Genomic DNA, 16274 nt, shown 5'->3' with positions numbered 1-16274 from the left:
CAGGGAAACAAAACATCCACGTGTTCCATTGTTTCATTTCTCTTCATCCTGGATCTGATGGAAGAGTCATTTCTATTCAGGGAACATTCCCATGACATCATCACGTGTTCCATTGTTGAGTCATTTCTATTCAGGAACATTCCCATGACATCATCACGTGTTCCATTGTTGAGTCATTTCTATTCAGGGAACATTCCCATGACATCATCACGTGTTCCATTGTTGAGTCATTTCTATTCAGGAACATTCCCATGACATCATCACGTGTTCCATTGTTGAGTCATTTCTATTCAGGGAACATTCCCATGACATCATCACGTGTTCCATTGTTGAGTCATTTCTATTCAGGGAACATTCCCATGACATCATCACGTGTTCCATTGTTGAGTCATTTCTATTCTGGAACATTCCCATGACATCATCACGTGTTCCATTGTTGAGTCATTTCTATTCAGGGAACATTCCCATGACATCATCACGTGTTCCATTGTTGAGTCATTTCTATTCTTGAACATTCCCATGACATCATCACGTGTTCCATTGTTGAGTCATTTCTATTCAGGAACATTCCCATGACATCATCACGTGTTCCATTGTTGAGTCATTTCTATTCAGGAACATTCCCATGACATCATCACGTGTTCCATTGTTAAAAGGGAGAATATGAAATCATGTCATTATCATTAGTTCCTTTATTCTGATATCTGTCATGAAATGAAATGAGTCAGCAACTGGTGACAATAGACAACAGAACAACACGCTAGTTCCAGTTGAGTTTTCTCTCTAAAGCAACACGTTCCCATGTCCTTTCAGATGACAAAATAGTATATCGTTTTGTTTTTCATTCCGTGGCTGATGGATGTCTGTTCTGTTTGAACTACACAGGCCTTACAGCTGTTCATAATGTAACGTGCAGTAGAGGACTTTCAAATATTCATGTTGAGTGGTTTCCTGACATGCTTTCATCTCTGCTGTAAAGTATATTGCTATTCGTTCCTATATCCACACTAGCAAATCACTTTGTCCAATACATTGCAATGTGGATAATGGAGAGCCTATTGCTTGAGAATTTCGGTTCAGGAACATCCTATGAGGCTTATAATGAAACCCCTGGGACCATTCAGGAGATCTTCAGTGACGGTTCCATTGTGATCCTTTGAGGTTTATAATGAAACCCCTTGGACCAGAAGGAGATCATGACATCATAATCGGTTCCATTGTGATCCTTTGAGGTTTATAATGAAACCCCTGGGACCAGCAAAAGGAGATCTAAAATGTCATTATCATTAGTTCCTGTTATTCTGATATCTGTCATGAAATGAAATGAGTCAGCAACTGGTGACATGTTATCTCTCTAAAGCAACACGTTGTGTCCTTTCAGATGACAATGAAACCCCTGGGACCAGAAGGAGATCTACAGTAATCGGTTGTGATCCTATGAGGTTTATAATGAAACCCTGGGACCAGAAGGAGATCTATTCATGTAATCGGTTGCTGATCTCTGCTGTAAAGATATTGGTTTATAATGAAACCCACTTTGGGACCAGTGGATAGGAGATCCTATGGCAGTAATCGGTTGTGATCCTATGAGGTTTATAATGAAACCCCTGGGACCAGCAGGAGATCTACAGTAATCGGTTATGATCCTATGAGGTTATAATGAAACCCCTGGGACCAGCAGGAGATCTACAGTAATCGGTTATGATCCTATGAGGTTTATAATGAAACCCCTGGGACCAGCAGGAGATCTACAGTAATCGGTTATGGTCCTATGAGGTTTATAATGAAACCCCTGGGACCAGCAGGAGATCGACAGTAATCGGTTATGATCCTATGAGGTTAATAATGAAACCCCTGGGACCAGCAGGAGATCTACAGTAATCGGTTATGATCCTATGAGGTTAATAATGAAACCCCTGGGACCAGCAGGAGATCTACAGTAATCGGTTATGATCCTATGAGGTTAATAATGAAACCCCTGGGACCAGCAGGAGATCTACAGTAATCGGTTATGATCCTATGAGGTTTATAATGAAACCCCTGGGACCAGCAGGAGATCTACAGTAATCGGTTATGATCCTATGAGGTTTATAATGAAACCCCTGGGACCAGCAGGAGATCTACAGTAATCGGTTATGATCCTATGAGGTTTATAATGAAACCCCTGGGACCAGCAGGAGATCTACAGTAATCGGTTATGATCCTATGAGGTTTATAATGAAACCCCTGGGACCAGCAGGAGATCTACAGTAATCGGTTGTGATCCTATGAGGTTTATAATGAAACCCCTGGGACCAGCAGGAGATCTACAGTAATCGGTTGTGATCCTATGAGGTTTATAATGAAACCCCTGGGACCAGCAGGAGATCTACAGTAATCGGTTGTGATCCTATGAGGTTTATAATGAAACCCCTGGGACCAGAAGGAGATCTACAGTAATCGGTTATGATCCTATGAGGTTTATAATGAAACCCCTGGGACCAGCAGGAGATCTACAGTAATCGGTTATGATCCTATGAGGTTTATAATGAAACCCCTGGGACCAGAAGGAGATCTACAGTAATCGGTTGTGATCCTATGAGGTTTATAATGAAACCCCTGGGACCAGCAGGAGATCTACAGTAATCGGTTGTGATCCTATGAGGTTTATAATGAAACCCCTGGGACCAGCAGGAGATCTACAGTAATCGGTTGTGATCCTATGAGGTTTATAATGAAACCCCTGGGACCAGCAGGAGATCTACAGTAATCGGTTATGATCCTATGAGGTTTATAATGAAACCCCTGGGACCAGCAGGAGATCTACAGTAATCGGTTATGATCCTATGAGGTTTATAATGAAACCCCTGGGACCAGCAGGAGATCTACAGTAGTCGGTTATGAACGGATCCTGATGAGGTTTATAATGAAACCCCTGGGACCAGCAGGAGATCTACAGTAAAAACAGAAGGGGCTGATAGATGGTAACCCTATAAAGATGGATGAAACCCAGATGGAGATGGGACCATGGATGAGAACTCCATAAAACAATGAAAAACAACAGATGGCTGGTTGGATGATCCTATGAGGTGAGTAACCCTCCATAAAACAATGAAAAACAACAGATGGCTGGGACCAGGATGAGAACCCTCCATAAAACAATGAAAAACAACAGATGGGGATGACTGGATGGCTGGGACGTATGGTGAACCCTCCATAAAACAATGAAAACAACAGATGGCTGGGACGATGGATGAAACCCTCCATAAAACAATGAAAAACAACAGATGGCTGGGACGTATGGATGAGTAACCCTCCATAAAACAATGAAAAACAACAGATGGCTGGGACGTATGGATGAGTAACCCTCCATAAAACAATGAAAAACAACAGATGGCTGGGACGTATGGATGAGTAACCCTCCATAAAACAATGAAAAACAACAGATGGCTGGGACGTATGGATGAGTAACCCTCCATAAAACAATGAAGAACAACAGATGGCTGGGACGTATGGATGAGTAACCCTCCATAAAACAATGAAAAACAACAGATGGCTGGGACGTATGGATGAGTAACCCTCCATAAAACAATGAAAAACAACAGATGGCTGGGACTTATGGATGAGTAACTGTCCATAAAACAATGAAAACAACAGATGGCTGATGGCTGGGACGTGGATGGAACTGATGGACAGATGGCTGGGACGTATGGATGAGTAACCCTCCATAAAACAATGAAAAACAACAGATGGCTGGGACGTATGGATGAGTAACTGTCCATAAAACAATGAAAAACAACAGATGGCTGGGACGTATGGATGAGTAACTGTCCATAAAACAATGAAAAACAACAGATGGCTGGGACGTATGGATGAGTAACCCTCCATAAAACAATGAAAAACAACAGATGGCTGGGACGTATGGATGAGTAACCCTCCATAAAACAATGAAAAACAACAGATGGCTGGGGTGAATGGATGATGGACAGATGAGGGATGAATGGATGAGTAACCCTCCATAAAACAATGAAAAACAACAGATGGCTGGGACGTATGGATGAGTAACCCTCCATAAAACAATGAAAAACAACAGATGGCTGGGACGTATGGATGAGTAACCCTCCATGAAACAATGAAGAACAACAGATGGCTGGGGTGAATGGATGATGGACAGATGAGGGATGAATGGATGAGTAACCCTCCATAAAACAATGAAGAACAACAGATGGCTGGGACGTATGGATGAGTAACCCTCCATAAAACAATGAAGAACAACAGATGGCTGGGGTGAATGGATGATGGACAGATGAGGGATGAATGGATGAGTAACCCTCCATGAAACAATGAAGAACAACAGATGGCTGGGGTGAATGGATGATGGACAGATGAGGGATGAATGGATGAGTAACCCTCCATAAAACAATGAAAAACAACAGATGGCTGGGGTGAATGGATGATGGACAGATGAGGGATGAATGGATGAGTAACCCTCCATAAAACAATGAAGAACAACAGATGGCTGGGGTGAATGGATGATGGACAGATGAGGGTGAATGGATGAGTAACCCTCCATAAAACAATGAAGAACAACAGATGGCTGGGGTGAATGGATGATGGACAGATGAGGGTGAATGGATGAGTAACCCTCCATAAAACAAGGAGAACAACAGATGGCTGGGGTGAATGGATGATGGACAGATGAGGGATGAATGGATGAGTAACTGTCCATAAAACAATGAAAACAACAGATGGCTGGGGTGAATGGATGATGGACAGATGAGGGATGAATGGATGAGTAACCCTCCATGAAACAATGAAGAACAACAGATGGCTGGGGTGAATGGATGATGGACAGATGAGGGATGAATGGATGAGTAACCCTCCATAAAACAAGGACAACAACAGATGGCTGGGGTGAATGGATGATGGACAGATGAGGGATGAATGGATGAGTAACCCTCCATAAAACAAGGAGAACAACAGATGGCTGGGGTGAATGGATGATGGACAGATGAGGGATGAATGGATGAGTAACTGTCCATAAAACAAGGAGAACAACAGGTGGCTGGGGTGAATGGATGATGGACAGATGAGGGATGAATGGATGAGTAACTGTCCATAAAACAAGGAGAACAACAGGTGGCTGGGGTGAATGGATGATGGACAGATGAGGGATGAATGGATGAGTAACTGTCCATAAAACAATGAAGAACAACAGGTGGCTGGGGTGAATGGATGATGGACAGATGAGGGATGAATGGATGAGTAACCCTCCATAAAACAAGGAGAACAACAGGTGGCTGGGGTGAATGGATGATGGACAGATGAGGGATGAATGGATGAGTAACCCTCCATAAAACAATGAGAACAACAGATGGCTGGGGTGAATGGATGATGGACAGATGAGGGATGAATGGATGAGTAACTGTCCATAAAACAAGGAGAACAACAGATGGCTGGGGTGAATGGATGATGGACAGATGAGGGATGAATGGATGAGTAACCCTCCATAAAACAAGGAGAACAACAGGTGGCTGGGGTGAATGGATGATGGACAGATGAGGGATGAATGGATGAGTAACCCTCCATAAAACAAGGAGAACAACAGATGGCTGGGGTGAATGGATGATGGACAGATGAGGGATGAATGGATGAGTAACCCTCCATAAAACAATGAAGAACAACAGATGGCTGGGGTGAATGGATGATGGACAGATGAGGGATGAATGGATGAGTAACCCTCCATAAAACAAGGAGAACAACAGGTGGCTGGGGTGAATGGATGATGGACAGATGAGGGATGAATGGATGGATGAAGCCCCATGGATAGATGGTGATGAGATGGAGGAATGCATGGATGAACCCTGGTCTCCAAGGTGATGGAATATGAGGCACCCTGGTCTCCATAGTGATGGAATAGGAGGCACCCTGGTCTCCATAGTGATGGAATAGGAGACACCCTGGTCTCCATAGTGATGGAATGGGAGGCACCCTGGGCTCCATGGTGATGTAATAGGAGACACCCTGGGCTCCATGGTGATGTAATAGGAGGCACCCTGGGCTCCATGGTGATGTAATAGGAGACACCCTGGGCTCCATGGTGATGTAATAGGAGGCACCCTGGGCTCCATGGTGATGTAATAGGAGATACCCTGGGCTCTCTCTCTTCTCTCCCCCTGGTCTCTGGGTGACTTGTCTCTCTCTTCTCTACTCTTGGTGTCTGGGTGACTTGTCTCTCTCTTCTCTCACCCTGGTCTCCTCTGGGTGACTTGTCTCTCTCTTCTCTCACCCTGTGCAGTTCCCTGTGGAGGACTGCTGACATCTCGTAAGGGGACCATCCTTTCTCCTGGTTACCCAGAGCCCTACGCCAACTATCTCAACTGTATCTGGAAGGTCTCTGTGCCAGAGGGAGCAGGCATCCAAGTGAGAGATGCAGCATGAAACGTTATGAATATAATGTTGGAAAGTTTTGATAGTTAAAAGGGTTGAAGAATTAAACTTTCATGGAATTCTATCTTAGAATGGGAATTTGCTAAAAATGTATCCCATTATTGATGAGGCAACTGTTTTATTCAACTTAGATATTTCTTTTTTTTTTACACTCTTAAATGCATTTCTTTGTTCCTTTCTTCAGATCCAGGTCATAAGTTTCTCCACGGAACACAACTGGGACTCCTTGGACTTTTTTGACGGAGTCGATGGCGACGCGCCAAGGCTTGGCAGCTATTCAGGTGAAACAACCTCCAGAATTAGTCTTTTAAAGCTCCCATTTTGGAATTGATAATAATGTATGGTCGGAACACTCAGTGAAAAGAGTACTTATGGATGTGATAATGATGTCTGGTCGGAACACTCAGTAAAAAGAGTACTTATGGATGTGATAATGATGTCTGATCGGAACACTCAGTAAAAAGAGTACTTATGGATGTGATAATGATGTCTGGTCGGAACACTCAGTAAAAAGAGTACTTATGGATGTGATAATGATGTCTGATCGGAACACTCAGTAAAAAGAGTACTTATGGATGTGATAATGATGTCTGGTCGGAACACTCAGTAAAAAGAGTACTTATGGATGTGATAATGATGTCTGATCGGAACACAGTACTTATGGATGTGATAATGATGTCTGGTCGGAACACTCAGTAAAAAGAGTACTTATGGATGTGATAACAATGTCTGGTCGGAACACTCAGTAAATAGAGTACTTATGGAATTGATAATGATGTCTGATTGGAACATAGTACTTATGGATGTGATAATGATGTCTGATCGGAACACAGTACTTATGGATGTGATAATGATGTCTGGTCGGAACACTCAGTAAAAAGAGTACTTATGGATGTGATAATAATGTCTGATCGGAACACTCAGTAAAAAGAGTACTTATGGATGTGATAATGATGTCTGGTCGGAACACTCAGTAAAAAGAGTACTTATGGATGTGATAATGATGTCTGATCAGAACACTCAGTAAAAAGAGTACTTATGGATGTGATAATGATGTCTGATCGGAACACAGTACTTATGGATGTGATAATGATGTCTGATCGGAACACTCAGTAAAAAGAGTACTTATGGATGTGATAATGATGTCTGATCGGAACACTCAGTAAAAAAGAGTACTTATGGATGTGATAATGATGTCTGGTCGGAACACTCAGTAAAAAGAGTACTTATAATGGATGTGATAATGATGTCTGATCGGAACACTCAGTAAAAGAGTACTTATGGATGTGATAATGATGTCTGATCGAACACTCAGTGAAAAAGAGTACTTATGGATGTGATAATGATGTCTGGTCGGAACACTCAGTAAAAAGAGTACTTATGGATGTGATAATAATGTCTGGTCGGAACACTCAGTAAAAAGAGTACTTATGGATGTGATAATGATGTCTGATCGGAACACTCAGTAAAAAGAGTACTTATGGATGTGATAATGATGTCTGATCGGAACACTCAGTAAAAAGAGTACTTATGGATGTGATAATGATGTCTGATCGGAACACTCAGTAAAAAGAGTACTTATGGATGTGATAATGATGTCTGATCGGAACACTCAGTAAAAGAGTACTTATGGATGTGATAATGATGTCTGATCGGAACACTCAGTAAAAGAGTACTTATGGATGTGATAATGATGTCTGATCGGAACACTCAGTGAAAAGAGTACTTATGGATGTGATAATGATGTCTGATCGGAACACTCAGTAAAAAGAGTACTTATGGATGTGATAATGATGTCTAATCGGAACACTCAGTGAAAAGAGTACTTATGGATGTGATAATGATGTCTAATCGGAACACTCAGTAAAAAGAGTACTTATGGATGTGATAATGATGTCTGATCGGAACACTCAGTAAAAAGAGTACTTATGGATGTGATAATGATGTCTGATCGGAACACTCAGTAAAAAGAGTACTTATGGATGTGATAATGATGTCTGATCGGAACACTCATTAAATAGAGTACTTATGGATGTGATAATGATGTCTAATCGGAACACTCAGTAAAAAGAGTACTTATGGATGTGATAATCATGTCTGGTCGGAACACTCAGTAAAAAGAGTACTTATGGATGTGATAATAATGTCTGGTCGGAACACTCAGTAAAAAGAGTACTTATGGATGTGATAATGATGTCTAATCGGAACACTCAGTGAAAAGAGTACTTATGGATGTGATAATGATGTCTGATCGAACACTCAGTGAAAAGAGTACTTATGGATGTGATAATGATGTCTGATCGAACACTCAGTGAAAAGAGTACTTATGGATGTGATAATGATGTCTGATCGGAACACTCAGTAAATAGAGTACTTATGGATGTGATAATGATGTCTGATCGGAACACTCAGTAAAAAGAGTACTTATGGATGTGATAATGATGTCTGATCGGAACACTCAGTAAAAAGAGTACTTATGGATGTGATAATGATGTCTGATCGGAACACTCAGTAAATAGAGTACTTATGGATGTGATAATGATGTCTGATCGGAACACTCAGTAAAAAGAGTACTTATGGATGTGATAATAATGTCTGGTCGGAACACTCAGTGAAAAGAGTACTTATGGATGTGATAATGATGTCTGATCGGAACACTCAGTAAAAAGAGTACTTATGGATGTGATAATGATGTCTGATCGGAACACTCAGTAAAAAGAGTACTTATGGATGTGATAATGATGTCTGGTCGGAACACTCAGTGAAAAGAGTACTTATGGATGTGATAATGATGTCTGATCGGAACACTCAGTAAAAAGAGTACTTATGGATGTGATAATGATGTCTGGTCGGAACACTCATTAAAAAGAGTACTTATGGATGTGATAATGATGTCTAATCGGAACACTCAGTAAAAAGAGTACTTATGGATGTGATAATCATGTCTGGTCGGAACACTCAGTAAAAAGAGTACTTATGGATGTGATAATAATGTCTGGTCGGAACACTCAGTAAAAAGAGTACTTATGGATGTGATAATGATGTCTAATCGGAACACTCAGTGAAAAGAGTACTTATGGATGTGATAATGATGTCTAATCGGAACACTCAGTAAAAAGAGTACTTATGGATGTGATAATGATGTCTGGTGGAACACTCAGTAAAAAGAGTACTTATGGATGTGATAATGATGTCTAATCGGAACACTCAGTAAAAAGAGTACTTATGGAATTGATAATAATGTCTGGTCGGAACACTCAGTGAAAAGAGTACTTTTGGAATTGATAATAATGTCTGGTCGGAACACTCAGTGAAAAGAGTACTTATGGATGTGATAATGATGTCTGATCGGAACACTCAGTAAAAAGAGTACTTGTGGAATTGATAATGATGTCTGATCGGAACACTCAGTAAAAAGAGTACTTATGGATGTGATAATAATGTCTGATCGGAACACTCAGTAAAAAGAGTACTTATGGATGTGATAATAATGTCTGGTCGGAACACTCAGTAAAAAGAGTACTTATGGATGTGATAATGATGTCTGATCGGAACACTCAGTAAAAAGAGTACTTATGGATGTGATAATGATGTCTGGTCGGAACACTCAGTAAAAAGAGTACTTATGGATGTGATAATGATGTCTGGTCGGAACACTCAGTAAAAAGAGTACTTATGGATGTGATAATGATGTCTGGTCGGAACACTCATTAAAAAGAGTACTTATGGATGTGATAATGATGTCTGATCGAACACTCAGTAAAAAGAGTACTTATGGATGTGATAATGATGTCTGATCGGAACACTCAGTAAATAGAGTACTTATGGATGTGATAATGATGTCTGATCGGAACACTCAGTAAAAAGAGTACTTATGGAATTGATAATGATGTCTGATCGGAACACTCAGTAAATAGAGTACTTATGGAATTGATAATGATGGCTGATCGGAACACTCAGTAAAAGAGTACTTATGGACGTGATAATGATGTCTGGTCGGAACACTCAGTAAAAAGAGTACTTATGGATGTGATAATGATGTCTGATCGGAACACTCAGTGAAAAGAGTACTTATGGACGTGATAATGATGTCTGATCAGAACACAGTACTTATGGATGTGATAATAATGTCTGGTCGGAACACTCAGTAAAAAGAGTACTTATGGATGTGATAATGATGTCTGATCGGAACACTCAGTAAAAAGAGTACTTATGGAATTGATAATAATGTCTGGTCGGAACACTCAGTGAAAAGAGTACTTATGGAATTGATAATAATGTCTGGTCGGAACACTCAGTAAAAGAGTACTTATGGATGTGATAATAATGTCTGGTCGGAACACTCAGTAAAAAGAGTACTTATGGATGTGATAATGATGTCTGGTCGGAACACTCAGTAAAAAGAGTACTTATGGATGTGATAATGATGTATGGTCGGAACACTCAGTGAAAAGAGTACTTATGGATGTGATAATGATGTCTGGTCGGAACACTCAGTAAAAAGAGTACTTATGGATGTGATAATAATGTCTGATCGGAACACTCAGTAAATAGAGTACTTATGGATGTGATAATGATGTCTGATCAGAACACTCAGTAAAAAGAGTACTTATGGATGTGATAATGATGTCTGGTCGGAACACTCAGTAAATAGAGTACTTGTGGAATTGATAATGATGTCTGATCGGAACACTCAGTAAAAAGAGTACTTATGGATGTGATAATAATGTCTGGTCGGAACACTCAGTGAAAAGAGTACTTATGGATGTGATAATGATGTCTGATCGGAACACTCAGTAAAAAGAGTACTTGTGGAATTGATAATGATGTCTGATCGGAACACTCAGTAAAAAGAGTACTTATGGATGTGATAATAATGTCTGATCGAACACTCAGTAAAAAGAGTACTTATGGATGTGATAATGATGTCTGATCGGAACACTCAGTAAATAGAGTACTTATGGAATTGATAATGATGTCTGATCGAACACTTAGTAAATAGAGTACTTATGGAATTGATAATGATGTCTGATCGGAACACTAAGTAAAAAGAGTACTTATGGAATTGATAATGATGTCTGATCGGAACACTCAGTAAATAGAGTACTTATGGAATTGATAATGATGTCTGATCGGAACACTCAGTAAATAGAGTACTTATGGAATTGATAATGATGTCTGATCGGAACACTCAGTAAATAGAGTACTTATGGAATTGATAATGATGTCTGGTCGGAACACTCAGTAAAAAGAGTACTTATGGAATTGATAATGATGTCTGATCGGAACACTCAGTGAAAAGAGTACTTATGGATGTGATAATGATGTCTGATTGGAACATAGTACTTATGGATGTGATAATGATGTCTGATCGGAACACAGTACTTATGGATGTGATAATGATGTCTGGTCGGAACACTCAGTAAAAAGAGTACTTATGGATGTGATAATAATGTCTGGTCGGAACACTCAGTAAATAGAGTACTTATGGAATTGATAATGATGTCTGATCGGAACACAGTACTTATGGATGTGATAATGATGTCTGATCGGAACACAGTACTTATGGATGTGATAATAATGTCTGGTCGGAACACTCAGTAAATAGAGTACTTATGGATGTGATAATAATGTCTGGTCGGAACACTCAGTAAAAAGAGTACTTATGGATGTGATAATGATGTCTGATCGGAACACTCAGTAAAAAAAGTACTTATGGAATTGATAATAATGTCTGGTCGGAACACTCAGTGAAAAGAGTACTTATGGAATTGATAATAATGTCTGGTCGGAACACTCAGTAAAAGAGTACTTATGGATGTGATAATAATGTCTGGTCGGAACACTCAGTAAAAAGAGTACTTATGGATGTGATAATGATGTCTGATCGGAACACTCAGTAAAAAGAGTACTTATGGAATTGATAATAATGTCTGGTCGGAACACTCAGTAAAAAGAGTACTTACGGATGTGATAATAATGTCTGGTCGGAACACTCAGTAAAAAGAGTACTTATGGATGTGATAATAATATCTGGTCGGAACACTCAGTAAAAAGAGTACTTATGGAATTGATAATAATGTCTGGTTGGAACACTCAGTGAAAAGAGTACTTATGGAATTGATAATGATGTCTGATCGGAACACTCAGTAAAAAGAGTACTTATGGATGTGATAATGATGTCTGGTCGGAACACTCAGTAAAAAGAGTACTTATGGATGTGATAATGATGTCTGGTCGGAACACTCAGTAAAAAGAGTACTTATGGATGTGATAATGATGTCTGGTCGGAACACTCATTAAAAAGAGTACTTATGGATGTGATAATGATGTCTGGTCGGAACACTCAGTAAAAAGAGTACTTATGGATGTGATAATGATGTCTGATCGGAACACTCATTAAATAGAGTACTTATGGATGTGATAATGATGTCTAATCGGAACACTCAGTAAAAAGAGTACTTATGGAATTGATAATGATGTCTGATCGAACACTCAGTAAATAGAGTACTTATGGAATTGATAATGATGTCTGATCGGAACACTCAGTAAAAAGAGTACTTATGGACGTGATAATGATGTCTGGTCGGAACACTCAGTAAAAAGAGTACTTATGGATGTGATAATGATGTCTGATCGGAACACTCAGTGAAAAGAGTACTTATGGACGTGATAATGATGTCTGATCAGAACACAGTACTTATGGATGTGATAATAATGTCTGGTCGGAACACTCAGTAAAAAAGAGTACTTATGGATGTGATAATGATGTCTGATCGGAACACTCAGTAAAAAGAGTACTTATGGAATTGATAATAATGTCTGGTCGGAACACTCAGTGAAAAGAGTACTTATGGAATTGATAATAATGTCTAATCGGAACACTCAGTAAAAAGAGTACTTATGGATGTGATAATCATGTCTGGTCGGAACACTCAGTAAAAAGAGTACTTATGGATGTGATAATAATGTCTGGTCGGAACACTCAGTAAAAAGAGTACTTATGGATGTGATAATGATGTCTAATCGGAACACTCAGTGAAAAGAGTACTTATGGATGTGATAATGATGTCTAATCGGAACACTCAGTAAAAAGAGTACTTATGGATGTGATAATGATGTCTAATCGGAACACTCAGTAAAAAGAGTACTTATGGATGTGATAATGATGTCTAATCGGAACACTCAGTAAAAAGAGTACTTATGGATGTGATAATGATGTCTGATCGGAAGGTCCTTCTGTAAAAGTTGGTAGAGCATGGCGCTTGTAACGCCAGGGTAGTGGGTTCGATCCCGGGACCACCCATACGTAGAATGTATGCACACATGACTGTAAGTCGCTTTGGATAAAAGCGTCTGCTAAATGGCATATATTATTATTATTATTATTAAAAGAGTACTTATGGAATTGATAATGATGTCTGATCGAACACTCAGTAAATAGAGTACTTATGGAATTGATAATGATGTCTGATCGGAACACTCAGTAAAAAGAGTACTTATGGATGTGATAATGATGTCTGATCGGAACACTCAGTAAATAGAGTACTTATGGAATTGATAATGATGTCTGATCGGAACACTTAGTAAATAGAGTACTTATGGAATTGATAATGATGTCTGATCGGAACACTCAGTAAAAAGAGTACTTATGGAATTGATAATGATGTCTGATCGGAACACTCAGTAAATAGAGTACTTATGGAATTGATAATGATGTCTGATCGGAACACTCAGTAAATAGAGTACTTATGGAATTGATAATGATGTCTGATCGGAACACTCAGTAAATAGAGTACTCATGGAATTGATAATGATGTCTGGTCGGAACACTCAGTAAAAAGAGTACTTATGGATGTGATAATAATGTCTGGTCGGAACACTCAGTAAATAGAGTACTTATGGAATTGATAATGATGTCTGATCGGAACACTCAGTGAAAAGAGTACTTATGGATGTGATAATGATGTCTGATCGGAACACAGTACTTATGGATGTGATAATGATGTCTGATCGGAACACAGTACTTATGGATGTGATAATGATGTCTGATCGGAACACAGTACTTATGGATGTGATAATGATGTCTGATCGGAACACAGTACTTATGGATGTGATAATGATGTCTGATCGGAACACAGTACTTATGGATGTGATAATGATGTCTGATCGGAACACAGTACTTATGGATGTGATAATGATGTCTGATCGGAACACAGTACTTATGGATGTGACGGGGGGAGACGACAAAGTTCTCAGAATCTCCAAACGGCGCAGTTCTGACTCCCTCTGACTCGCCTAGCAAAATTAAATAGTCTTCACCTGATGAAGAAGACGTGACTGACTCCCTCTGACCCGCCTAGCAAAATTAAATAGTCTTTACCTGATGAAGAAAGACCTGACTGACTCTAGTCTTCACCTGATGAAGAACACCTGACTGACTCTAGTCTTCACCTGATGAAGAAGACCTGACTGACTCTAGTCTTCACCTGATGAAGAAAGACCTGACTGACTCCCTCTGACCCGCCTAGCAAAATTAAATAGTCTTTACCTGATGAAGAAGACGTGACTGACTCCCTCTGACTCGCCTAGCAAAGTTAAATAGTCTTCACCTGATGAAGAAGACCTGACTGACTCTAGTCTTCACCTGATGAAGAACACCTGACTGACTCTAGTCTTCACCTGATGAAGAAACCTGACTGACTCTAGTCTTCACCTGATAAAGAAGACCTGCCAGGACTCTAGTCTTCACCTGATGAAGAAGACCTGCCGGACTCCAGTCTCCACCTGATGAAGAAGACCTGACGGATTCCAGTCTCCACCTGATGAAGAAGACCTGACTCACTCTAGTCTTCACCTGATGAAGAAGACCTGACTGACTCTAGTCTTCACCTGATGAAGAAGACCTGACTGACTCTAGTCTTCACCTGATGAAGAAGACCTGACTGACTCTAATCTTCACCTGATGAAGAAGACCTGAGTGGTGGAAATAGTGTCAAATAAATCTATGTAATAGGACTTAATAAATACATATCCAGCACCTGCTCAGAGACAATTGATGTGTGTCGGGCATGGCTCTCTAACCCTGTTCCTGGAGAGCTGACCCCTGTAGGTTTTCACTCCAACCCTGTTCCTGGAGAGCTGACCTCCTGTGGGTTTTCACTCCAACCATGTTCCTGGAGAGCTGACCTCCTGTAGGTTTCACTCCAACCCTGTTCCTGGAGAGCTGACCTCCTGTAGGTTTTCACTCCAACCCTGTTCCTGGAGAGATACCCTCCTGTAGGTTTTCACTCCACCCCTGTTCCTGGAGAGCTGACCTCCTGTAGGTTTTCACTCTAGCCCTGTTCCTGGAGAGCTGACCTCCTGTAGGTATTCACTCTAACCCTGTTCCTGGAGAGCTGACCTCCTGTAGGTTTCACTCCAACCCTGTTCCTGGAGAGCTACCCTCCTGTAGGTTTTAACTCCAACCCTGTTCCTGGAGAGCTGACCTCCTGTAGGTTTTTCACTCCAACCCTGTTCCTGGAGAGCTGACCTCCTGTAGGTTTTCACTCTAACCCTGTTCCTGGAGATCTGACCTCCTGTAGGTTTTGACTCTAACCCTGTTCCTGGAGAGCTGACCTCCTGTTAGGTTTTCACTCCAACCCTGTTCCTGGAGATACCCTCCTGTAGGTTTTCACTCCAACCCTGTTCCTGAGAGATACCCTCCTGTAGGTTTTAACTCCAACCCTGTTCCTGGAGAGATACCCTCCTGTAGGGTTTCACTCCAACCCTGTTCCTGGAGAGATACCCTCCTGTAGGTTTTCACTCCAACCCTGTTCCTGGAGAGCTGACCTCCTGTGGGTTTC

At 40.5% G+C, this 16274-nt stretch overlaps 1 protein-coding gene across 1 annotated transcript in view; it reads left to right on the top strand.

The window, feature by feature from the left end:
- Positions 1-6277: 6277 nt before the first annotated feature.
- Positions 6278-16274, top strand: part of LOC118382933 (CUB and sushi domain-containing protein 3-like) — a gene marked incomplete at its 5' end in the record, with an annotated part of 37381 nt that continues 27384 nt past the window's right edge. Inside the window, 2 exons of the mRNA XM_052507446.1 lie at positions 6278-6402; positions 6614-6710. Coding sequence (XP_052363406.1) covers positions 6278-6402; positions 6614-6710 — 222 coding nt within the window. The remainder of the gene's footprint in view (positions 6403-6613; positions 6711-16274) is intronic.

The sequence above is a fragment of the Oncorhynchus keta genome, unplaced genomic scaffold, assembly GCF_023373465.1.
Source record: "Oncorhynchus keta strain PuntledgeMale-10-30-2019 unplaced genomic scaffold, Oket_V2 Un_contig_2959_pilon_pilon, whole genome shotgun sequence".
Taxonomy (NCBI): Eukaryota; Metazoa; Chordata; class Actinopteri; order Salmoniformes; family Salmonidae; genus Oncorhynchus; species Oncorhynchus keta.
This window is presented reverse-complemented; position numbering and strand designations above follow the sequence as displayed.